The following is a 26,355-nucleotide window of genomic DNA, read 5'->3' as shown; positions in this document are numbered from 1 at the left end:
GTTGACTTTTTTTTTTTTTAATTTTCCTTGCTGCTCTCTGCCCAGTGTCCTTATTTGTATGAAAACGTTCCCGGTTCCTTTGTCTCGAGTCTCTCCCCAGCCCTCACCATTTACCGGTGGGCATATGGAATCCTTTGGACACCTTCAGATTTCCTTTTTGGAAACTTCTTGCCTCATTGCTTTGTAATTATGTTGTGTTCCACATCCCTGATGCTTTATTAGTTCCCGACATACTTGATAAAAGAGAGGTAATTAGTGTATTATGGCTTCTTGTGAACTGTTGTCCAAGATAAGTAGAGGGAAAATACTTGATGGGTAAAAATTCACATAATAATGTGGACTGATTTTTCTTTTTTTGGTCACGTAAGCTCCATGTAATCTAAAGAAAGTGAAAGTGTTTTATTTAGGGAAACTTTCTGCCGATATTTATCTCTAAGAATTAAAAACTGCCACTGCCTTGTGGCCGCCCTCTAATTTCAGAAGTACTGTTGTACCGTGTTTGCCGTTGTGTCCTGAGGTTTCTAACTAAACTTTAATATCCTCCTTTCATTCGGAGACAGTTCTCACCCCCATTCCAACATTGATTGAAATCAAAGCCAAACCAGAACATTAAATATGAAACACTTTTTCCTTAACGTTACCCGCAGATGCTTTGTAATCACGTCATGGCTAGAACAAACAGACGAAAGAAAGCGCTGGATTGTGAAATGAGAGTGTTTCCTAAAGGATTTGGAGCAACTTCGTAACTTCCTTCTGTGAACCATGACCCAAAGTGGTGTGTTCTTGGTTGGTATGAAGCACGTTCCTTTCCAGCAGTGCTGGGGTTTTCCTGTGCCCCCTGCCTGCCCCATAGTGTACGTGAGGTGGCCGAAGCCTGTCTTCATGATTTCACGTAGATGTAACTGCAGACTCCGTCACTCACCTGGGGGGAAGTGTCCCTTGGCCTTTTGTCTTTTTTCAGCCCCCCAGCAGTATGATTTCTACCACGAGTCTTCTGTGCACTCGAGGCCTGGATCAGAGCCTTCTGTAGGCTTCGCACACTGGGAAGGCTTGGCTTTACCTACTTCCTGATCTTGAAATCGCCTATTTGTGACTCTGTTTTCCAAACTAGACTCAAAGCTCTCGGGGAGACCTGAGCCTTATCGATCTTTCCCATCATCAGGGCCCAGCGCCCCACGTGGGATGTGGCTTTTGCTCAGTAAATCTTTGTTGACCAGAATTTAACTAAACTGAATGCTTCTTGTCTGCTGCCTCTGTTTCTTTACTGCCTGCTTTCCTGCTACCCACTGTATTTTAAATTTTAATTAAAAAAAAATTTTATAGAAGTATAGTTCATTTACAGTGTTGTGTTGGTTTCTGGTATACAGCACAGTGATTCAGTTATAAATATATATATATATGTAATACTCTTTTTCTTATTTTTCATTAAGGCTTATCACAGGGTATTGAATGTAGTTCCCTGTGCTCTACAGTAGGACCATGTTGTTTATCCATTCTCTATATGATAGTTTGCATCTGTTAACCCCACACTCCCAATCCACCCCTCCTCCCACACCCTTGGCAACCACCAGCCTGTCCTCTATGTGACTCTGTTTCTGTTTCGTAGATAAGTTCATTTGTGTCGTATTTCAGATTTCACATGAGTGATATCATATTAACCCCTATATTCGATATCTCTTTTTACCACCACCCAAACCAGGACCTGTGTGTGACAATGACCCTCCAGTCCCTGATCTGATAGACTTGCCTCAGTCAGCTTCTTCCCGGTTCTTTGTGAGAGTGACGCTGTTGAAAACTTCCTTTTTGAAACGCTCCCGCCTTGCAGATTTGAGGGCTTCAGGCTCTGTTTGCTTCTCTCCGAGGCCAGTCTCTGCTCTTCCACTGATTCTTCTTCTTGCCATCTAGCAAGAAGTTCATTTCTTTCTTGGTATTGTTTTCAGGATTTTCACCATCTCTTCTCAGAAGAGGTGCGAGACACCTCTTCCTTTACATGTTGTTTTTCTTAACTGGACCCTGTGCTCCTTAAGGGCAGACACCGTCCTTGAACCTTCCTGCCTGGGGAGGATGCTGCTGGTTTCCAGCATCTCTTGTAGGCAGATGTCTGCAAAGAATTGTGCTTCATTAAACCCCAAGTCCTCCCGTGCCTTCCTGGCTTTTTACTGGCCACTTCACGGGTATTTGTGGAAGGAGTGGCCAAATGGACGAACATGCAGCTTTAGTTTGAAAGATTGATATAGATTATGAAATTTACAAACACCAGAGAGAGAGGCACGGTTCTTGGCTTTACCCCGACCTTCAGCTCGTAACCAAGTGGCTTGTTTCCTGAACAAATATGTGCTGAAGATGTTGACTCTTCACGAGGCTGCTAGGATATCAGAGCTTTCACTTAAGGATGAAATTGTAGCCTAGCATTAAACAGGAGAAGAATCGAGGTGGGGAGAGTCATGACCTCATTACCCACCTGCCCAGCTTCCTGCCCCGCCCAGAAGAAAAGCTTCCAGAGGGCACAGTTTGGAAACTACTGCGGTAGAGTCTGAACTCTCCTCTGAGGATGTTATTCTCGGATACTCGGTGATGTTTACTGCCTTCTAAGAAGGTGAATGCTAGAGTTTACTTCCCTGAGCTCCTCGACCCTTGAGGATGCCAAGTGCTTGTTTTCTGGGTGGTTTAATACTTGTGTGGGAACGTGTGTTATATCACCACTAAAGACTGAGCAAGTACTTGACATAATCAGCAAGTGTTCTACAGACAGGATCGTTGTTACAGTTTTGATTGCAAATACTAGCTGATGTATGAAGCAGAACATGGGGAAAAAAGCCGATGATTTCAGTTTGGGACTTCCGATGACACTTCTGTATTAAACCCTTTAAGGGTTCTGACTTTATTAAACTCATGAGCAAATGAGTCTGAACAAATTCCCCCAATATTTTTGAATTACACCATTTCCATTTCACCAGCAATTTAGGTTTGAAGTAACTTTTTTTTTTAAACCGACAGTCACCCATAATCTTTGTGGGCCCTTATTTTTCCCTGTGGAAGTGTGAACAGAACCCTAACTCCCGAGTTTGTTAATTGCTCACTGCTGCTTTGGACTTAAAACTGTCCTCAGTGTTCACCGGTGATGCAGGTATATTTTATAGACACAGATGTGCTGTTCCACGGAGCTGTTACAGCCTGCTCTTGTTCATCTCCCTTAGGTGAAATCTGAAGTTGTTTTTTTTTTTTTTAATACGTAAAGGCATACATTTATTTATTTATTATTTTTGGCTGCGTTGTGTCTTTGTTGCTGTGTGGGCTTTCTCTAGTTGAAGCGAGCGGGGGCTACTCTTCCTTGCAGTGTGCGGGCTTCTCATTGTGGTGGCTTCTCTTGTTGCGGAGCACGGGCTCTAGGCAGGCGGGCTTCAGTAGTTGTGGCTCGTGGACTCAGTAGTTGTGGCTCACGGGCTCTAGAGCGCAGGCTCAGTAGTTGTGGCGCATGGGCTTAGTTGCTCCGCGGCATGTGGGATCTTCCCAGACCAGGGATCGAACGTGTGTTCCCTGCGTTGGCAGGTGGATCTTTAACCACTGTGCCACCAGGGAAGTCCCTGAAGTTGATTTTTGTACGAAGCTTTACCTGGACACTGTAGACGTAACCTTCTCTTAGTAACTTGGGTTCCATTTGAGAAGCACAGTGTTGCTGTTTTCTTAAACACACACGTACCCATCTGAATACAATTTTCATTTATTGAATTATTTACTTTCTAGATACGGCCTTGGTTTATATGTGTGTATATGTAAGTTTTCTAGGGCTGCCATAACAAAGTACCACAAACTGGGGGGCTTAAACAGAAGTTCTGGAGGCTGGAAGTCCACAATCAAGGCATCGGCAGGGTTGGTTCCCTCTGCGGCTGAGAGGGAGAATCTGTTCCATGACCCTCCCCTGGTCTGAGGGTTTGCTGGCGATCAGGTACTTCTTGGCTTGTGGAAGCATCACCTGACTTCCGCCTTCATCTTCCCAGGACATCCTTCCTGGGTGCCCGAACTTCCCCTTTCTATAAGGGCACAAGTCATATTGGATTGGGGCTCACCCTACGTCAGTATGATCTTAACTAACTATATCTGCAACAACCCTATTTCCAAATAATTTCATGTTCTGGGGATTGGGGCTTCAGCATGAATTGTGGGGTATAGGAGGACACAGTTCAAGCCATGACAGTATGGCTAATGCCTGAAATGAGGAGATGACAGACATTGTCATTTGGCAATTCTGGTTAAGAGAGATGGGTAGAAATGACAACAAATTCCACTGAGTGTGCTTCAGAGACTTGAAAGACAACTGTTGCAAGATCGTAAATTCCGTCCTATGGAATTGTCTGATTATCCTTGACATAGTAGGTATAAAAGAAACTTCGTTTACACGTCTCTGCTCCGGTTTCTCTGATTAACTCTTCGTCAATATAGTGACATGATTTCTTCAGGGCCTTTGATCAATGGAGGGAGAAAAAGACCGTGACCACATTTAACTTGTGTTTTAGCCTTTTATTATGTATGTTTCCAAATATCTGCAAAAGTAGAGGGAATGAAGACCGTATGCCCATCTCACAGCTTCGGTAATTGTTGGCTTTCGCCAGTCTTGTTTCATTTATACTTTTTTTTTCTTTCTTTCTGGAGGCTGTTAAAGGAAATTGAAGACATCCTATTTTTTAAAGGTAAATGAAGGAGGTTACAATTTGTGACTATTAAAATTAAGAAAGGGAAAGGTAAAACTGCTCCATAATATAAAATATACCCTGGTTTCTGCATTATAACTGAAGTAGAAAAAAAAATGGGAGGTAAAGGGAGGAGGAGGGACAGGGAAGGTGTGAGAGACACCTCTTCCTTTACATGCTGTTTTTCTTAACTAGACCCTGTGTTCCTTAAGGGCAGACACCGTCCTTGAACCTTCCTGCCTGGGGAGTGGGGCTGGACGGGAGGTGCTTGATAAACATGTGCTGAGTAATTGAATGAGAGGGAAGTTCCCCCAAAGCCTTGCGCAGACCCACTGAGAAAAACACGTATTTGGCTATAGAGCCAGAGGAAAGGAGAGATCCCCCAGTTACTTGCCCTGACATTCAGTCCCAGTGCAGCATTTTCACAGCCCCAGCGAGAGAGAGGGTTCTCCCTGCTGCGTGCTGTGCCCCAGGCGAGATGGGATGAGTTAGAAGCGAGAGGTTCCGTCTACACTGTAGGAGATCCTTCTTCATTTGCATTGAGAATTGAAGCATGATTCCTAAGTGTATTTACCACCTTCCATCCTCCCAGGATTCTGGAGCTGCAGCTTCTTTTGCCTGCCATTCTTGGAAAGATTCGGGGTGCTCTTAGAACAAGTGGCATGCATTTTGCTGAAAGAGTACAGTCTCGGGTTCCTTACAGCCGGTAGACCTGTGCTCTTGTAAGTGAGTTACGTCAATGCAGAGGAGACAAGTCCTGTTCTGCTAAAATAAGGGGGTTCTAGACTGGTCTGTGGTTCTAGAGCCCAGTTCAACCTTACCTCCTTGCAAGTCCCTCACAAACCCCCGTTGAAGTCATTCCAGACTAAGAAATAAAACACTTAAAAATACTGCAGTGAGAGTGAACCCCAGTGTTAACTATGGACTTCGGGTGGTGATATGTCAATGTAGGGTCGTCCGTTGAAACGAATGCCCCATTCTGGTGGAGGACGTTGACAACAGAGACAGCTGTATGTGTGTGGGGACGGGGGGGTCTGCATGGGAAAGCCCTGTTCCTTCCACTCAATTTTGCTATGAACCTAAAACTCTTAAAAAAAAACCGTTAAAAAGTGTTGTAGAGAGAAGTCTGGTATTACGGACTTGATAAACCCTTGTGCAGAACGTGTGCAGTGTTTAAGCATCAAAACAAGGAAATCTGAAGGGCATCCTGGGTTGTGGGTGTTCAGATAGGGGCTCTTGTTGCCAGGGTAGGAAGGCTTTATGCCCTTAAGAAGTTACAAGGAAAGTTGGATTTCTAGATGATGTTAAAGTCGGCACAAAAGCACTGCAGATTTGAGCTTAACCATCAAACCTTAGGGTTTCGCTTCAAACACTGTTGCATGATTTGTCCCCTACTTTAAGGGAGGCTCTTGGTTCCATAACACAGATCAGCCTTTATACTACAGTTAAGGTAGTCAGATTTTATTACTGTATGTTGATAGTTGGCATCAGAAAAGGCCATTCCATTTCAGTTCTGAGTTGAATATGGGAAGAAGTTGAAATAAGGAAAGGAAGGAAGACTGGCTGTCAGCTCCCTGTCGGCATGTGCACGGCTGTCGTCTACATTCTTCCGTGACGCTGGGGCTGTGATGGGCCAGTAACCATCAAAGCTTAGCTTTATTCTGCGGCTGCAGAGGGAGCTTCTCTTCTGGAGACTCCTGTAGAAAATCCTTTCTTCCTTCAGCCCCTCCAGGCCCCCCGCGCTCTCTCCTCTCATACCACCACCTCCTTTCCACGTCACCTGCAGAGGTGGGTGTCCACAGGACCCCCCCTTCCTGGAGTCCTCACTCACTGCCTTGCCTTCAGCTGTCAGCCAAGTGATGCCTCTCAGACTGTCGTCTGTGGTCGTCAGCTGTCCCTTGACCCCCAGCTCTGAAGTTCTCTTGCTGCCTGACACTGTATCTTGGTGACCCGCCAGGACGTCATGCGCAACTTGTCGAAACCCGAGGCCCCTGTTCAAACAACGGCACAGGGAGAAGTCTCTCCTCCTTCAGCTAGCGTAATTCCCGTGAACAGCTGGCCCAGGCTGCGGGTCCCCAGGATTCTTTCCTGCCTCTTGGTCTCCTCCGTTCATTTCCACCACCTGCTGGTTCTCCCATTGTCATTCAGGCTCCTTTAGCTGCAGGTGCAGACAGCTCGGGTCCAGCTGGCGTTAGCCATAAAAAGCATGTATGACACGCGCTTCTGTATCCAGTGTATTAAATTAGATGGGATGTATGAAGGTACAGGTGTATATGAAGGAAGTGAAAATGTTAAAGGGTGTTCGACGGATCACGGACCTGGAGGGCGAGTGCCACACCGACACTGAGATCTGGTCTCTGTCTGTCTCTTCCCCCTTGGTCTTCTCTGCTCTTTTCACCTCAGGGCTCTCGTCTTGGCTGTAGCATGGCAACACTCTTGGCCTAGATCCTCTGGCTAAGAATGTGGGGGCCACCTCTGGCTCCCCTTCCTTCACACCTCGGGTTCAGTTCCTCAGCTCTTTCTTCAAAGTACATCTCAGTTCCAGCCAGGGAGGAGTGCAAGTGAGGAAGCATCCGTGGGACTTGGTGACGTTAGAGAGAAAGTTGAGAGGACGTTAAAGGTGATTCTTCTGGGGAGGGGCAGGAGGGGGCTGCCTGGTCAGAAATAGGAACATTAGGGGTTTTGACGGGGTCTGTTTGGGAGAACGTGCCCAAAGGCATAGGGGCAGAATCAGCGTGCGGCTGAAGGACGGCACTCCTTACACTATGTGATAAGCACGTCGATTGATTTGTTTTCATACAGCTTCAATGTGTATCACACGAGAAGACTGTTTTCATTTTTACAAATCTGAAACCAATACTTTTCTTTTAACGTGCAAGTATAATATAAGCTCAGTTTTTCATTGCTTTTCCTACAAAGCCGAAAGCAGCTCACTCGCCTTAGAGAGTTTCATTTCACTGCGTTCCGACGTGACGTTACCTTCCATTAATCCCTTCCAGCTAAGCAAAATTTAATTAAAACCATCTCACATGCCGACAGCCATTTATGTATTTAAAAAAAGGAACTCGCAGAAGCTCAGCTACCCATCTTCTGCTGTGAATGAAGTCAAACTATTAAATTTAGTAGGTTCCTTTTTGGAATTCAGGATTCGTTACATAATGGCTTTTACCCCATTAATTTTGGACAACAACGTTTTTATGCATCTGTTCCATGTTACCTGACTGTGAACTGAATTTGAAATGATATGGTCTCAAGACTTGGAGGTGAAAGGGAATTATTGTTTAAAAAGAAATGGAAAATGACACATCAGTATGTATTTTTTCCCCACAATGGGCGTGGCGATCTTTGTGAAGTGTGAGCAGGGATGATCCCATTTTGCGTGTCATGAAGTGACAAAGTGTCTCAAGGATTTGGTAGGAAAGCCGGGCTCACAGGGTGAAGGTCCTCGTTTCCATCGCTGGTACTGATGCTGACTGTTCGCATGTGAGATGCGAGAGTCAAAGGAGCGCATCTCTGATCCTACACGACTGTGAGTCCTTGGCCCTGAAACTCAGTTTTCCCTCTGTCCCCAGTGTGATCTGGCATGGACTGTGTGTAGAATCTTATGAAATGGAAGTAAATACTGCCTTGGTTTTGGAGCTGTGACTCCCCTGTGAACACAAGACAATCATAAATTCACATAAGCAAGACTCTGCAGCTGTGCCCCTTGTTTATAGCTTCATAAACGTCAGTCACTCTAGTTTGACGCATTACTTAAATTATATCGTGGTAAACTATACATAACATAAAATTTACCATTTTAACCATTTTTTTGTGTACAGTTCAGTGGCATTTAGTATAGGCACAAGGTTATACAATCATCACCACTTACCATTTCCAAAATCCTTTATCATTCCAAACAAACTCTACCCACCCACACCCCGCACAACCTCCGTTCTACTTTACGTCTCTACGAGTTCTAGGGATCTCATATGAGTGGAATCATACGGTATTTGTTCTTTTGCGACTGGCCTGTTGCACTCTGCATAATGTTTTCCAGGTTCACCCACGTTGTAGCAGGTGTCAGAATTTCCGTTTTAAGGCTGAATGATGTTACGTTGTATGTAGCGCACATTTTGTTGATCCGTCCACCTCTTGATGGACATCAAGGTTGTTTCCACATTTCACTACTGCAGTAAGTCTGTTATGAACACCAGGGCACAAATCTCTGCTTGAGATCCGCTTCCAGTTCTTTTGGTTTTACACCCAAAAGTGGAATTGTTGGATGGTAGGGTAGTTCTATGTTTAATTTCTTGAGCAATAGCTGTACTGTTGTCCACAGGGACTGTACCATTTTACATTCTTACCAGCAGTGGACAAAGGTTCCAGTTTCGTCTCATCCTCACCGTCACCTGGTGCTTTGTTTTCTTCTTTCTTTTAATAATAGCCTTCCCAGTAGGTATGAAGTAGTGACTAATCACCTTTCCTGTGTGTGATCGTGTTGGTGGCAGTTTTAAGGAGGAATTTGCATTGATGAGCAAGAAGCACTTGAGTGCAGCTGATTCCTTGTTATGTGGCATCAGTTCACCATATGCTTTTTTTCTTTTTAAGTAGAGCTCTGTGCATGAATGGAGGATGGAAGGCGTCCCTGGGCTTCGCATTTGCCCACAATCACTCTAGGAAACATTGTCCAGTGTCACGGGCTCCCAGTTGCCCATCTGTGTGACGATGACGTTTGACACAGAGACAGAGCACTCAGGTCCACCCCGTGTGTGTGATGGGCCAAGACTCGTTAGAGCTGAGCCCGCTCTTATCAAATTCGTGGGTGGGGGAACAGTCAGAAGGGGGTGTTGTTCCTCTGAGTGGATTTCAGCCCACCCTCTACTGGTTTTTGTTCTCTTGAAACTAACAATCGTGATTGAGAACCGCTGTGAACATCAACAGGTCAGCGTCACCACACACACCTCTATTTTTTTGGGGGGGGGGGGTTTTTTTTCGAATTCTCGAGCCAAACATAGGTGACTTATTTGTTCTGTATCTGAAGCATACTCTTGACAGATGGCGAAAACTCGCCTAATTTCCTTTCATTTCGCTTCCATAAGTAAGATGAGCGTGCAGTGTGGGTCAGGAGAATGGGTATTCTCAGTTTTAGAGCAGGCAGCATTGAGAGTCGCTGTCTGTCCAGGCCTGTGGCCTGGATTACTTCTTGTCCTCCGTGTCGTTCGCTTAGTGCCGTGTGTCATCCGTCACTGCCAGCCAGCAGGAGTGCATCACAGAGCATTAGAGGGAAAGCCATTTTATGCTTAGAAAATAATTGAATGAAGATTTACTTTGCGGCTTCAAGCTGCAGGATAGCTTCGTGTTTTCAAACCTCTCATTTGGTTATATAAGCAGAGGTGACCCAAAGTCTTTGAAAATGAAACCCCATTCAGGGTCGTATAGACCAGCCTGGGCTTGCTTCAGCAAAGGCTCCTTGAGGGGCCAGGGGTCCAGCTCCAGGACACAGACCATGGGGTAGGAAGCTGCCAGGCCCTGTGTCTCTACTTCTTCCTCCTTTGCCTGCCAAGGTCAAGCACATATGTATGGCAAGCGTCCTGTGTGACCCCCGACCCTCCATGCTCCCCATTCCCTTGCCCCGCAGAACGTGGTGAGATGCAGACTTTCAGAATTCCGAATAATAAAGGATAGAAACAATAGCACCTAATTGTTAGCCCAAGGAAGTCTGTGCTGACCTGGTGAACCCAGGGCATTCTCTTGTTCTATTCAGTGCTTTCCTCAATCTTCAACTGCACTAGCAAGACATCGCAAATGTTGGTGTTTTGTTGTCTTACAAAGTAAGAATGACCCACCTCAGTTTAGAACCTGAAGCCAGAGGTCAAGGCCAGCTGTCAGGGATGTCGGAGTGTCTGGCCCTTGCTCCGTTTCCTGGGCAGCCATTCCAGGCAGTGCTGCTTCCGCCTGGAGTCCGCTCCAGCCCAGCTCCTCTTCCTGGCCGCCCAGTCTCCCCGCAGCTGGGGCTGGCGCTCCCTCTCCTTAATCAGCCCCCATCCCCGGCCTGGGTGCTGGCGTGTTCTTTTTCATTAAGTCTGAATCTTGAGTCGTTGAACAGGCCTTGCAGGGTCTTCATCCCCTGATAACTCTCCTGGGGGAGCCGGTCTCTGGACCCTTCTCCCCGCTCTCCCGTTGGGGGAGTGAGTACAGGCACCTTAGATGTAAGGTGGGGCGAGAGGGGCCACTGAGGCAGGTTGGGAAGAAGTGATTTTGGGGTGGCTGGGGTTTTTGCTGCCCTTTCGGATTATATCGTGCAGTGAGGGTGCGGTTCTTTTCAGGATAAAATTGGACATGCGATTTAAGGTGTACAATCAATACACGGCCAGCTGGAGAGATGTAATTGCACTGACAGGTAAATGGGGATAGAAAGGACAGGTGCAAACACCGAACTAGCCAAAGGGATCTGATAAATATGGATTTTCTTAAGTGTCCACCTGAATGAGATGGACAAAGAAGAGACGAAAGGCTCGAATGTTTGAATGATTACGTAGGGAATCAGAACGCGCCTTTTCCCTTCAAAACAGCGTATCCATAATAACTGTGATGAGGAAGTAGGGCTCCCGTGGCCCTCTCCCTTTAGTGATTTATCGTCCTAATCCCAGTGAGTGGAAGCTGACTGTCTGGGGAGAGCAAGCGGATGGGATTAATCTGAGCCGTCCGCGCTGCTTTACTATCCATCCTTAGGGAGCGGCGCGATGGGGATGCTTCTGCAACACCGCGAAAGCCCGCTGCTCTGCAGGCTGTTAGGAGTGAAGTGCTGCCCTTTGCGGTGTCTGGGCCCTGCCCGGGCAGCCAGGGGCTCTTTCCTCTGCTCCTTTACAGTACCCCCCCCCCCTCGGGCCCCAGTGGTGCCCAGTGGGCAGCAGCCGAGAGAGCCCCTTCCTCAGGTTATCTCTGCTTCTGAAAGGATGCTCCTGTGAGGTCTTGAGTGTTCACCTTCCTGTGGACGGTTCCCTCACTTGTCCAATTCTGCCTGCTCATGCCGAGCCTGAAGGAATTTTATAAAAGATACACTTTTACAGTGACCTTGTATTGTGACCATCTTAAAATAAAGCTGTTTAAAAAGAAAACAGTCATCCTTTATCCTGCTTCCCTGACATGGTTTACCCCCATCTTCATCCTCCAGGTTTCATATGTACACACCCGCGTAGACACACACACACACACACACACACACACACACACATATACTTATGTGTATATATTTATTAAATATACTTAAAAGTATGTTTTTATGGACCCATTTTCCTGGCACCCACGTGCAGAATCTTGGCATCGCCTTCAGCATCTTTTGCTCTCCTGTCCACCAGTGGACGTGGTAGAGGGAAAGGGCTGTGGCGTCCAGCAAACCTTAAGAGTCCTCACTCCACTACATGGGGGAGGGTGACTGCACCTAAGACCCTTTTCTGTCTGCCCCGTTCATCTCTCCATCCATCTGTCCTCTGCCACCATCTCTTCTGTCTGCAGACACTGTGCGCTTGTAACATGCTAGACGGCAGAGATCAGTACAGCATTTTCCCTTCCATAAAATGTAGACGTCAGAGCATATTAAGTAGTGTTATGAGGACTCAGTGAGATCATGCAGGTGAAATGACCCATCAGAGTGACACAGAACAGGAGGCTCGACAAATGGTGTCTGTGGTCAGCTGGCAGGTCCCATCAGTTCTTCGATTTCCCTGACGTCTCTTAACGTCCATCTCTTCCAGACTGAATAGTGCTGGGTGATCACTTTCATCCCCCGACTATACAGTGGGCTTCCGCGGGCCCTTACGGCCTGATCTGTTCAGTGTATTCTTGCCGCAGCACCCCTGGCCCTTCAGAAGCACCGCTTTTGTCTGTTTATCTGGCTCACACCTTTCGGGGCTGCCCGTGCCCCTCACAAATATCCTGAATGTCTTACTGGCCCCTAAGTGCGCCCTTAGTTTTAGGGTCTTGGCTCTGGGCAAACCTGCCAGCCTCTCCCACCCTCTCCTGGGCCTGACCCTCTTCAGCTGGCTTTATCTACTGACACGTGTGCAGGAAGGTGCACTGCTGGTGTCACTTGTGGGAGTAGCCGAGAGCTGGGAACCTGGGAATTTCTAGCCTGCCTTCACTAAAGACTAAGGACTAACCCAGTATTTCTGAGGGAGTATTGTTTTTTAGCGTGCTGTTCAGCAGAGAACAACAGAGTAGTGGGTTATGCCCTTTGGAGCTGAACCGGAAGCTTTTAAGGAAGGGTGACCTCGGTCACTTATTTTTTTTGTATCCTCCATGTTATACTTTTCATAAAAATCTTAGGTTACTTACTAATTTCTGTAACTAATGATTCAGTTACTGATTCATCTTCGGGAATACTCACCAAACCATGCTGAGTTTGGGAAACGCTTTGTGTCGTGGATTTGGTAGATTTGCGGGTCCCCTCCCAGCTAGTGCTGAGCAGGCATATACAAGAGGGGTGTGAGGTTGCACCCTAGCTTTTCTTCACTTCAGAGGGCTGTTTTCTGTAGGTTGGGTTTGTGTCTTCAGGAGTTCTTGACGTTCAGAACTCTTCTGAGGAAGTGCTGCACCCACAGTTGGGGATATACACGTATTATTTATAATAAATTATTCTCTTACTAATAGGGTCTAGTGTTTATCAGTGTTTACACACCTCTGTGTTGGTGGAGGAGGGTGCACAGTAATTTACGTGTTGCTTCCTGGTTTATACCTTGGCAGAACCGTCTTACAATCCCTAGCCCTTCCCCTCAACTTTAGAGAAGAGGAACTAAGGTTTAGGTCTCCCGGGGCCCTGTCCGTGCTGGCATCTTGTGGTTCTGTTATGTAGGAGTCCAGTCAGTACCAAATGTGGGGACTTCCCTGGTGGCACAGTGATTAAGAATCCGCCTGCCAATGCAGGGGACACGGGTTCTAGCCCTGGTCCGGGAAGATCCCACATGCCGCAGAGCAGCTAAGCCCGCGCGCCACAACTACTGAAGCCCGTGCGCCACAACTGCTGAGCCTGTGAGCCACAACTGCTGAAGCCCACACGCCTGTAGCCCCGTGCTCCACAATGAGAAGCCCACACACCACGACGAAGAGTAGCCCCTGCTCACTGCAACTAGAGAAAGCCCGTGTGCAGCAACGAAGACCCGACGCCGCCAAAAATAAATAATAAATAAATAAATTTATTAGAAAAACCCCCAAAACCAAATGTGGCTGAGTCTTGAATGAAATGCCTTCTGATTACTGTTTACGAGATTCTTTCTGTAGTGAAATTAACTTGACTTATGACAGCATGTAGCCCTGTTTGGAAAACAAAGCTTTGTATATTCAGTCTAGACTTCACTAATTTTAGTTTTCTTCTCTCTCCACCAGTTTGCTGTTTTGTGGTTCACAAGAGGTGCCATGAATTTGTTACTTTCTCTTGTCCGGGTGCAGATAAAGGACCCGACACTGATGTAAGTAGCCTGGAAACGACTGTTTTATGTTGATGAGGGTGTTTCCGAGTTGGACGTTCTTAATGGCTGAGCTGCTGTTGTCCTGGCACACACTGTTAATGGGAAGACTTACCAGTTCGTTTCATATGACTTTGGCTTTTCCTGATGAATAGATTTACAGTCCTTTTGAACCCTGGCAGGACCATCCCAGGCTCAGGGGAGAATTTCCTGTTAACCTTGTTGGTGCTCTTCAGCTCTGGGTGGCACACAGCTAAACCTACCGGATTTAGAGTGGTGGCTTTCCCAAACACGAGGCAGTTTATTCGGGAAGACGTTGACACATTTTACAGTGAACATAGATCGCCCTTCAGTTTATTTGTGAGGTCAATTAACTAGTAGAGCTCTCATGCTTTTGGCCGATGTAACAAACTGTCCCTAGTTGGTTTCATGGGATCCTTGCTGCCTTTCATTAGGTATTATAAATGCTCCTGGTGACTTGAATAATTCAGCGTCTGTTTCCCTGAACAAAGGATCTCTGAAACTGCCCACATGTGAATACCTCATCTCTCTGATTTGTGACCTGACTCTGCCTGTCTCTGCTGAGTCTCTCCGTTGCATCCCTTGTTGGCTGAAAAGCGGGGTTGGCAGAGCAGAGTGGGAGTTTGGGGGCGGGGAAAGCACCAGTGCCTAAAATACATCCAGTGGAGGGGAACTTGAGCTGTTACATGGAAAGTCATGTTTTTAACTGAAAAATAAAAATTGCAGGGTAGGCCCGGGAGAGTAGGCATTTCTGGGTGGCGTGTGCTGCGCCCCTTTGGCCACTAATACTGAAATGATTTGCTCCAAGTGATTCCTACCTTTGGTGCTTGTTCTCATTGTTCTGGGTGGTTTTTGTGGTTTTTTGGGTTTTGTTTTTTTAAGGCATTCCGAGTGGATCATCTTGCCTTGAGGGAGATTACAGAGGTAGAAGAAAAGAAGTTAGAGGCCAGGAGAGAGCTCTGAGGAGCCCCATCCTGCAGATCGGGTGGGAGAGGAAGGAAGGGGGCCGGGAGAGGCCAGCAGGTGAGAGGCCAAGTTCACGATTCCCGAAAGGGCCTGTCGGCCAGCTCTGATCGCATCTGTGATCTTACTCTGAATCCTCTGTTGGCTCCTGATATTCCGCGTAGATGGTAACACACATCCGGATTCGCACAGGACAGACTTGCTCACCTCGGGGAGCCTTGGTTGGTGCCTGTTTATGCCTGTTAACTATCTTCAGCAGCTCCTTTCCCGCTCAGAATTTTTTTTTTAAACATCTTTATTGGAGTATAATTGCTTTACAATGGTGTGTTAGCTTCTGCTTTATAACAAAGTGAATCAGTTATACATATGTTCCCATATCTCTTCCCTCTTGCGTCTCCCTCCCACCCTCCCTATCCCACCCCTCTAGGTGGTCACAAAGCACCGAGCTGATCTCCCTGTGCCACGCGGCTGCTTCCCACTAGCTATCTACCTTACATTTGGTAGTGTATATATGTCCATGCCACTCTCTCACTTTGTCACAGCTTACCCTTCCCCCTCCCCATATCCTCAAGTCCATTCTCTAGTAGGTCTGTGTCTTTATTCCCGTCTTACCCCTAGGTTCTTCATGACCTTTATTTTTTTCTTAGATTCCATATATATGTGTTAGCATACGGTATTTGTTTTTCTCTTTCTGACTTACTTCACTCTGTATGACAGACTCTAGGTCTATCCACCTCACTACAGATAATTCAATTTCGTTTCTTTTTATGGCTGAGTAATACTCCATTGTATATATGTGCCACATCTTCTTTATCCATTCATCTAATGATGGACACTTAGGTTGCTTCCATGTCCTGGCTATTGTAAATAGAGCTGCAATGAACATTTTGGTACGTGACTCTTTCTTTTCTTTTTTCTTTTTTTTTGCGGTACGCGGGCCTCTCACTGTTGTGGCCTCTCCCGTTGTAGAGCACAGGCTCAGCGGCCATGGCTCACGGGCCCAGCCACTCCGCGGCATGTGGGATCTTCCCGGACTGGGGCACGAACCCGTGTCCCCTGCACTGGCAGGCGGACTCTCAACCACTGCGCCACCAGGGAAACCCACACAACTCTTTCTGAATTATGGTTTTCTCAGGGTATGTGCCCAGTAGTGAGATTGCTGGTTCGTATGGTAGTTTTATTTGCAGTTTTTTAAGGAACCTCCATATTGTTCTCCATAGTGGCTGTATCAATTTACATTCCCACCAGCAGTGCAAGAGTGTTCCCTTTTCTCCACACCCTCTCCAGCATTTATTGTTTCTAGATTTTTTGATGATGGCCATTCTGACCGGTGTGAGATGATATCTCATTGTAGTTTTGATTTGCATTTCTCTAATGATTAACGATGTTGAGCATTCTTTCATGTGTTTGTTGGCAATCTGTATATCTTCTTTGGAGAAATGTCTATTTAGGTCTTCTGCCCATTGACTTTAGATTATACTACAAAGCTACAGTAATCAAGACAGTATGGTACTGGCACAAAAACAGAAATATAGATCAGTGGTACAGGATAGAAAGCCCAAAGATAAACCCACGCACATATGGTCACCTTATCTTTGATAAAGGAGGCAAGAATATGCAGTGGAGAAAATACAGCCTCTTCAATAAGTGGTGCTGGGAAAACTGGACAGGTACATGTAAAAGTATGAGATTAGAACACTCCCTAACACCATACACAAACATAAGATCAGAATGAATTAAAGACCTAAATGAAAGGCCAGAAACTATCAAACTCTTAGAGGAAAACATAGGCAGAACACTCTATGACGTAAATCACAGCAAGATCCTTTCTGACCCACCTCCTAGAGAAATGGAAATAAAAACAAAAATAAACAAATGGGACCTAATGAAACTTAAAAGCTTTTGCACAGCAAAGGAAACCATAAACAAGATGAAAAGAGAACCCTCAGAATGGGAGAAAATATTTGCAAATGAAGTAACTGACAAAGGATTAATCTCCAAAATTTACAAGCAGCTCATGCAGCTCAATAACAAAAGAACGAACGACCGGCTCAGAATTTTATCCTGTTTTGGCTGATCGCTCTGGCCACCCTCCTCCCAGCCTGGGGCCAGGTGCAGAGCGTTAGCAAAGAGCCTTTCGCTGTGAAGCGTAACAGAAGGCGCCCCTGTGATCCGCCGAGTCCCCCGAGTTCTGCCCCTGCTCATCTTTGTGTGTGTTGACTTGCCTCACATTTTAATATATTCAAAATTTAAGTTACGAGATGAGCTTTTATTGAATCTGAGAGAAAAAGAAGTGGGTGAGCTATTAAAAAGGTACAGAATAATGGGCCAGTCCTGCCTGTCCGATCAAAAAGGGTTGTGCATTCTTTTCCACGGGACACTTTTGCCTTTGGGTCCTTGGCATCCAGAGACTGTGATTGTGGCTTTCTGGAGCCAGGGTGTGCGATGTGACTTCCGTCTGTGTGCGGGACGGATTTACTTATTGAACAAACCTGCAAGCTTCCCAGACTGAACTCACCAGGGAAGTAGTTGGAAGAGCATGAAGGTATCAGGACATAAAGCTGAGCTGAGGATGGGGAATACATTTTAAAATCATGGGATGATAGAGCTGGAAGGGGTATTAGAGATTTTTCTAGGTTAACTTTATTTTTTAGATGTGGAGACTGAGGCATATTAAAGAAAGAAAATGAAATGAGCTGGGGCAGTGTCCGGTTGCCCTGGAATACCTGGTAGGTTTGTGGCTGATTCTTTCCAGGGTGTTGGTTGTGAAGGGAAGGAGAGAGGGGTCCCTGGCCTGGTCCTGTGGTCAGCAGAGCACGTTGACAACCTGCTACCTGGTTTCATCATTGAAAGTTCTGTTCAGATGTTTAGAAGAGCGCTGATGGGGATGAAAAAGACCAGGTCAAAGGATGGAAGGATCAGGAACAGGGCAATCTAATTTAAAACTACCCCAAGCGTTTGTTCCCTGAAAATTAAAGAAATTCAAGCTTTTTTCAAACCGCAGTGTCTGTGCACTGGGCTCAGCGGACCCCAGAGCATCCACAGGGGGGGCGAAGGAAGCCACAAATCTTGTGAAATCCACAGAGACTGTACCCGCTTTGCCATCTTCAAGAGGAAAGGAACAGAAAATAATGAAAAATAACCTAGTGGTACCCGGATTACAGGAACCAGATGCGAAGGGAGTTAAACATTCTTTTGGGGCTTCCCTGGTGGCGCAGTGGTTGGGAGTCCGCCTGCCGATGAAGGGGACATGGGTTCATGCCCCGGTCCAGGAAGATCCCACATGCCGGGGAGCGCCTGTGCCTGTGAGCCGTGGCCGCTGGGCCTGCGCGTCCGGAGCCTGTGCTCCACAATGGGAGAGGCCACAACAGTGAGAGGCCCGCGTACCGAAAAAAAAAAAAAAAAAAAAAGTTAAGACTGGAGCCAGGCCACGGCAGGTGGAGGGGGGAGTGTCACCTCGTTTGGCTTGGGGGCAGCGAGCCCTGTGACTTCGTTCTTCCGAAGGGACCAGAGCGCCCTTCTTTCTTCCGCTGCCGCTGGCCACCTGCCTTGATGGTTGTCCCGTCCCTGCTCTGCCCGGGCTGCGGTGAGGCCGGCCGGGCTGGGTTTGAGGGGACCGGCTCGTCCTCAGGCCCCTTCCCTGCACTTTTAAAATTTTCAGCTCGAAGCCTTTGTCCTTCAGTCTGGAGCCCCTCCCTGTCCTTAGGACAACCTCTGTCCCTCGAGAATTGTGTCTCCTTGTGATTCCCCTCCTGCCAGAGGGAACACGAGGTACCTGGGTTTCCAGGGTGTGTGCACATGCTTCTGTGCGTGTGTATTAGCACTTTAAATCCTTGTTTTCCATACGTTGTTTTCTCCGCCTTCAGTGAGAAAAGCCACGAAGCGTCACTTTTAGAGAGAGACTCACACCAATCTCAGTCCTGCTGTGAAAGACCATGTCTGGACTCACCCCGTCAATCTGTAAAAGTGTAGGGAGGGAAGAGTCTTATGTGATGTGTTTAAGATGACACAAGTGCTCAACAACTCTTTAAACGTAATCCTTGGGAGGTTTGCCCTGTGTGCTGGGTATGTGGACATTGGAGAAGGTGGAGGGGGGTCTCTTGAAAGGCTTCAAGCCCTGGAGGTCATGAGCTTCCCGGAGTTTGGTCTGCATTTAGTGTAGTCTCCCTGCCTTTATTCACCTGACGCATCCTCACCGGCCGGTGCCCCTGGCCTGTCCGGGGAGAAACGATTCCTGAAGGGCTTTGCTCTTCTTGTATCTGAGCCGTCCAATTGAGTCGAATTCAGGGGATTTAAAAACAACCTCCGGGGTCATTACTGAAGCTTCCCGGGTTGGGGGGAGCCTCCTCTGTGCAGGTGGCATTGGGAGGTGGCTGCAGCCGTCTGCATGTTTGCAAGAGCACAAGTGAGGAGATGAACCGACTTGTTACAGGGCAGGGAAGCCTGCTTCTGATCTGGGTGCCCCTTCAAGTCTGTGAAGCCCGTGAAACCGAGCCATCTGAAGAAGCTGAGCGCATCGACCATAAATGACTGACTGACAGCCAAAAATGGGACCCAGTGCACAGCTTGCCGCAGAGCCGGAGCAGCCTCCGGAGGGAGCTGGACCCCGTGGGCAGCCGTGTGTCCCGAGAACTGAGCTGCCTGCTTTGCCTTTTGACAGCCTGCGAATTCTCTTGTTCTCAAGTTCTTCTCAGTGTCGTAGAAACTGAGCAGAGGAAAAAAGACTGCTAAGTTGTTTAAATTTCAGCCTTTCAAAGCTGCATTTATAACAAAACTAGAAACATGTAAAATAAATCTAGAAATAAATTTACTTAGTGGATCTTCTGTTTTCTGAAAGTGTGCTTTTACATGTAATAGGGAAATAGGACCATTGTGTGAGAAAAACCCTGTTATACCCCAGACATTTTTTACATTCCTGAACCAACAAAATGATTTGTAAAAAGTGCAGGCGCTAAAAAGTGGCATTTAAAATTCATCAGAGGTACTTCCCAGGTGGCGCAGTGGTTAAGAATCCACCTGCCAATGCAGGGGACACGGGTTCGAGCCCTGGTCCAGGAAGATCCCACATGCTGCGGAGCAACTCTGCCTGTGCGCCACAAGTACTGAGCCTGCGCTCTAGAGCCCGTGAGCCACAACTGCTGACCCCGTGTGCTCTAGGGCCTGTGAGCCACAACTACTGAGCCCACACGCCACAACTACTGAAGCCCGTGTGCTCTAGGGCCCGTGCTCCGCAACAAGAGAAGCCACTGCAACAAAGAGCAGCCCCTGCTCCCCGCAACCAGAGAAAGCCCTATGCACAGCAATGGAGACCCAACACGGTGAAAAATTTTTAAGAAAAAAAGGAAAAGAAAAGAAAGTAACGAGAAAGATTTCCCTCCCTTTCAAAAAAAATAAATGAATAAAATGCAGCAGAGTGAGGTAAAGAGAGTCTCAGAGAAGGAACTGGGAGCCCTGCCCTGCCAAGTCACCGAAAACCTTTCTAGGTCGTGGTTTTCTTACTCATCAATAGGGAGATTGAACTTGGTGATCTTTACAGTTGTCTTCAGCCCTAAATAATATTCTGTCCCCTAAATGTTTATCGAGGGCTTCAAGCTGTGAAGATAAAAAGGTGATGGACAGGTCCTGCCCTCCCAGTGCATCCTCTCTGATGCAAGGATGCAGATCCTCACGCTGTAAGGTTGCATGTGACGGCTGCCATCAGCGGGGGAAGAAATAAGCTCCTGTTGAGTTTGAGTGGAGGGGAGAGTGCATCTCATGGAAGAATGAGGGAAGGCTTCCTGAAGGTGGTGACATTTTTAAGATTTATTTCAATTTTTTTTTTCAAAATGTTCTTTTAAAAACAAGTAGACCAGTATTTTTCTGTTTCTCCTGCTGGCTTAAGGGAGTTCATCCCTCACCAAATGCTGCTACTCAGTGGTGTGTAAACGCAGGTGACACATCCTTGCAAGGGGACCCGTTAAAAGAGCACAGGCCAGGGCTGCCCTGGTGGCGCAGTGGTTGAGAGTCCGCCTGCTGATGCAGGGGACGCGGGTTCGTGCCCCGGTCCGGGAAGATCCCACATGCCGCGGAGTGGCTGGGCCCGTGAGCCATGGCCGCTGAGCCTGCGCATCCAGAGCCTGTCCTCCGCAACGGGAGAGGCCACAACAGTGAGAGGCCCGTGTACAGCAAAAAAAAAAATAATAAAAATAAAAAAATAAAAGAGCACAGGCCAGAGAGACCCGCCATGTTCTGCAGGTCCTGGTGAGAACCCCCAGGTGAACCTCTGAGTGGAAGCCTCGCTGGTCCTGAAACCCTGCTCTGCACTCCTCACGTGCCGTGCTGCCACGGGAAACCTGGGAAAGAAGTTATTTCGGGGAAGCAAACCCAACCCCAAGCTCCCGTGCTAATTCTGTGCTTCAGTGGGTGGGTTATTTTATGTACCAGATTCACAGTCACAGAAGTGTTTCCTACAAGGGAAGGGACTCCGGCTACTTTTGCACCAAATTAATTTAGCTGAGAATTAAAAATAGCCTCCAACACTTGCATCCCCACCTGCAGTTCTGATGCGCTACGGGGGCCGTGGGGGGTGGGGCGTCCGTTCTCTTGATGCGCCAGTGAGAAGAGGGGGTGTGTGTGGTGTGAAGATAGAGAAGGTGCCCTGTGCGGGAACCAGGGGGCCAGGAGACCTGTTCTTGAGAGGGTCACCCCGGGGGCTTTTCAGCTTAATCCAATGGCTGGAGTTGCCACTGCGCAAATGTCTTTGGAACTGTATGCTCAGAATGGCACATATGGCCAGCAGCTCATTCTTTTCAGAATCTCTCCTCTTGCCTGCCCCCCGTCAGCCTTCGAGAGTGTGGTGGATTGTTTAGGGGAAGCAGCCAAAAGCCCAGTGGAGCCACATCTGAAAAAGGGGTGTGATTAAGGTGGGTGGTACCATTTTTGGTCAGAAAGGGGGTAAGATGATAAGGTAGACGGTGATTTTCTCGGGAAAATTATAAACTGTCTCTGACATCAGACTTGAAAAGTGACTTTTGTGCCTGAAGCGTGGAAAGCACGTAGGAATCGTTGCGTAGCTTCTCACGGACACTTTTAGTTAATACCCATATTCTAGAAAACTGTTGTCTACCTCGACGGTCATGCCTACACAGTGCATTATTCATGGGGCCGTCCTCTGTCATCTCCCTTTGGAAACCAACAGCCCGGTGCAGAGCCTGGCACAGAATGGGTGCACAAAGAATAGTTATTGAACCAGAGAATGAGTGGATGAAGGTATGATAACCTAATTTGGTCACCAGTTGTATTTACATGATCTTGAAATACTTGGCTAGTTTTAGCTACGCGTGAGATTGTTACTGACCTTGCCCAGAGCTTAGGAATGGATGTTTCATCAGCATTATTGTGTCACCTCGCAGGGTGGAAGCCACGCCTGATGGGCTTTCCTTCTCTTTACAGTAGTCATTTCAAACCATAGTCTCAGCTATTTGGAGGTGAGTTTAAAAAATGGTGGATTTGGACAATAGCTTTTGACTGACTGGGGTCAGAAATTGGTGTGGAGGCTTCCTTATTTTTTCTGACCCGTACCAAGTGACTTAGTAATATCAGTTCATGATGTACAAACAACCAGATTAACCCGTGCCTGAGAACGGGAGTTGGGGCCACTTGTGGCTCAGATCATTGGCAGCTCAGAGCTAGAAGTTCTGCTCCACAATCATGGCATCTTGGTGATGGTACCTGACGTGTACTTAGCGTCTCTGTGTCTGGTGCTTTTTCTGCTCTTATTTGTAATCGTTAAACGGTCCTTGAGCGTTTATTTCATGCCAGGTGCTATGAGATGCAAAGGTTAAAAAAAAACCATGGTCTTTGTCTTCAAGTAGCTCATCCTTAGTGGGAAGTCATACCTATGAATCAACATGCTTATTTATTCAGATGATTACTTCCGTGGATAACCCACATAAATGCACACGTTATTATCTTCATTGTACAGATGTGAAAATGGAGGCTGGGGGTTAAGCGACCTGCCGGAGTCCAGCAGTAAGTGGTGAGCTTTGACCCAGGTCTGTCTGCTTCCAACCCTGTTCTTTCCCTGGTGCCTCATGGTTGGTTAGTAAAAGCCAACTTCAGGGCTCTGTTTTGGGGGTCGGGGTCTGGGGTCAGTGTGTCTGTGAGAAATCTCAAAACAGTAAGAAACTCGAGATGATAAAATCCCAAGGTGTTAACAGTAAAAGTATTCGCCAAGAGGACTGCCAGTGCCCACTAGTGAAGACTACAGCGTGTGGTGGGACCAGGTGAGAGCCCGGCCATTTGGAGACTTGGTTCTGTTCTCAAGGAAACGGGAAGGTAGGGCTTCCCAGGACCCTGGGTTTCTGGAAAGATTCAATGCAAGCGGCTTCACCCTAAGCTGAGAGCCGGCCCAGAGGGATTTGTTTGTTCCTGGATTTTAATGAGTCATCTTTGTTGAGCCGAAGGAGGAGCCCCATTCCATTAGCTGGTACCTTCCTCACCTCGGCTCTGCTTTTGCTGTTTAATAACTTGCCGGTGGGAGACTCAGGAGAAGTCTGTGGACAGAAAGAAGTGCATTTCCTAGGGGACAGGGCAGGAAGGAAGATGGAGGGTTTTCTAGTTAGCATTGTCACTGTGACATTTCTTTATTTACAGTGAGAGCAAGGGTCCAAAACAATGACAACAGTCAGTGAACCTCCTTAGTAGGAATTCTGTCTAGGCCTTCGACAGTGGCCGAGAGAGATGGAACCAGCGGGAGAGTCGCTTTGCTGACAGCTGTTTATACTGTGTTGCCCCAGAAGCTGTGAGCGAACGCCCTCGATCATAGTCTGTTACGAGCCGGAGGTGAGATGGACAGAGGGAAGGTCAGCTGTTCTAGTCATTTCGCTTCCTTCCACATCTCCGTTTATTTTTATAATCCAGCCTGTTCCCAAAACGCATTTATTTTGAGACTGACAGTCCAAGGGTGGAGAGCCAGGTTCTAAGAAGAACGTCATCGCCATGACACGACCGCGCCTCTCTCCTGCTTCACATTTTCCCAGGGTTTCTACAGGGTCACACACGACAACTCCGCTGCCTGTTTGCTGTGGCTGTTGGTTGGTTCCCCTCCACTTTGACCTTTCCAGGGGAGGGTAGCACAGGTTTCTTACGGAGTGGTGTCAGTTTTCCAAGAGGGCAAGGCTTAGCGCACTTACACATTATATGTCCTGATGTCTCACGACCAAAGCAAGTCACATGGCCAAGCTCAGGGTCCCTGTGAAGGTAGATTAGTTTGGGGTTCTCCAGAGAAACAGAACTGATAGGCTGTGTATTTGTGTGCACAGGTGTACGTGTGTGTACAGGTGTGGGTGTGCGCACACGGGTGTGTGTGTGTTTCCCACAAAGAGATTTCTTATACAGAACTAGGTCATGAGACGGTGGAGGCTGGCAGGCATTTAAATGTTAATCTCATCCAAAAACACCCTCCCAGAAACACCCAGGATAATGTTTGACCAAATATCTGGGCACCCCATGGTCCAGTGAAGTTAACTAAGCACAGCATTATCCATCGCAGGGGGACAGGGCACAGGTGTGGCCCTGGGAGGGCTGGGCCGCTCGGGCCATTAGCTTAACAGTTTACCACAGGATGACTTATTGTGGTTGTGTTGTGATGTTTCCTTTCCCCTGAACCTCACCCATCTCTGTATTCCCAGTGCCTCGTATGATTTCTGACTCACAGGTGATCATGAACGTGTGTTGCAAGAGTGAATGGAAGAAAAAATGAGGTCTCTGATCCCCAAATAAAATAAACATCTGTAAAATGTTTCATGAGATTCTCTCAGATCAGTGCCAGCCGTTTCTTGATCTTAAATTAGTCTTTAGGGAGTGACTTTCCTTTAGAAAGTGTTTTTTCTACCTGTGTCGAGAGAATCTTCCACGTTTGAGGAACTTACGCAGGATGCCCATGGCACTGTGCTTTGCTGAACGTATGACCAGGATTTGTAACTTGGTGAACGTTTTTCGGGTTAAATGTTGGTGGGGAAAGAACCTGTTCAAAGGAAATGCTTGCTTTGTCGACTGCATGTTTTGGATTTGTGTTCCTTGAAGTCACTGCTAATTGTACAGTTAATCTGGAGAGGTTTCTAACAAACCACAGTTCAAGAGGAAGAGAAGTGGTAAAGCTGAGGAGTCAGGAGTCTTTGATTTCTTTCCAGTTTGAACTCAGAGGTGCGTGTCTAAGACATGCCTCGCTGTGCCAGGTTAAATAATCCATGCGGAAGTCATAGAGGTTGCTGTCTCATGCTCAGGAGAGATTTGTATTGTTGTGAGATTGCTGTATGAAAGAATATTTGGAAATGCACAGCCTACACACTGTTAACAATGGTTGAGGGTTTTTTTTTTTTTTCATGTCATAAAAATCCCTAAGACAAATACCTTTCAGGAGGCAGTGTGCACATTGCTTGCTGTCTGTAACGTCAAGTCCCTAGCCTGTCCCTCCCCACCTCTTTCAAGGCAGGAAGCTTTGGAGAGTCAACATCGGGTAGAAATTTCATACCTGAAAATGATACTTTCCGTGCAGGAGGGTGATTTTAGGTTTCTAAGATATGAAGCTGTATGATGACTCATTTGTTCTTAAGCAGGTCGTTCTCCCGTTACTAAAATTAATCACGAAAGACCAGGGAAGCTTGAACAAGGAGAGTTCACACAGCAGGTCTTACAATTAGAAAGGGAGCCTCTTTCCGTCTGCATTTGCGAAGGTTGAATGGTGCACCGAGGTTTTAGGTAATTCATGTTAATCAGGTTTTTTTTTTCATTACAAATCTGTAATTTAGAGTAACTGAAGGTACAGAGCTGGAAGCGAGGAAGAAAAGTGACAAGTAGAAAATTTAAAAAGGAATCAGGTGCATGTGTGAAGCAGACCTTCCTGCAAGTCCACATGCCCACCGTCTGCTTGGAGCTACGTGCTTTGGTTTGGTCATATTCTCACTTACTAAACGCCTGGTCATCCAGGAGCCCAAGGATGGGAGAGTCCGATGAAATAACCTCTGGAAATGCGTGCAGTTTGCCAAAGAGCATCTTGCTGTGTCCGCTCACGTCTGCTCCTGTCCCCTCCAGTTTCTCCCCTAGGCAGCATCCCCAGTGGTGTTTGGCAGGTATCAGGCAGGTCACATCATTGCATTGCTCTTTCCACACCCTGCAGTAGCCTTCCTTGACCTTTACAGTGAAATGCAAACGTCTTACTCTGGTCAACAAAGCCGGTGGTGACTGGGGCCTGGTTCCTG

The 26,355-nt window shown here is 47.1% G+C and overlaps 1 protein-coding gene across 4 annotated transcripts in view; it reads left to right on the top strand.

The window, feature by feature from the left end:
- Positions 1-26,355, top strand: part of PRKCA (protein kinase C alpha) — a 363,240-nt gene that overhangs the window by 135,906 nt on the left and 200,979 nt on the right. For all 4 annotated transcript variants that reach the window (XM_027080426.1, XM_027080427.1, XM_027080425.1 and 1 more), the window contains one exon: positions 14,052-14,134. In XM_027080426.1, coding sequence (XP_026936227.1) covers positions 14,052-14,134 — 83 coding nt within the window. The remainder of the gene's footprint in view (positions 1-14,051; positions 14,135-26,355) is intronic.

This window comes from Aethalodelphis obliquidens, unplaced genomic scaffold (genome assembly GCF_003676395.1).
Source record: "Aethalodelphis obliquidens isolate GAN/ISIS:26980383/991018 unplaced genomic scaffold, ASM367639v1 scaffold44, whole genome shotgun sequence".
NCBI lineage: Eukaryota > Metazoa > Chordata > Mammalia > Artiodactyla > Delphinidae > Aethalodelphis > Aethalodelphis obliquidens.
The sequence above is the reverse complement of the archived record's forward strand: the minus strand, read 5'-3'. Positions and strand labels throughout refer to the sequence as shown.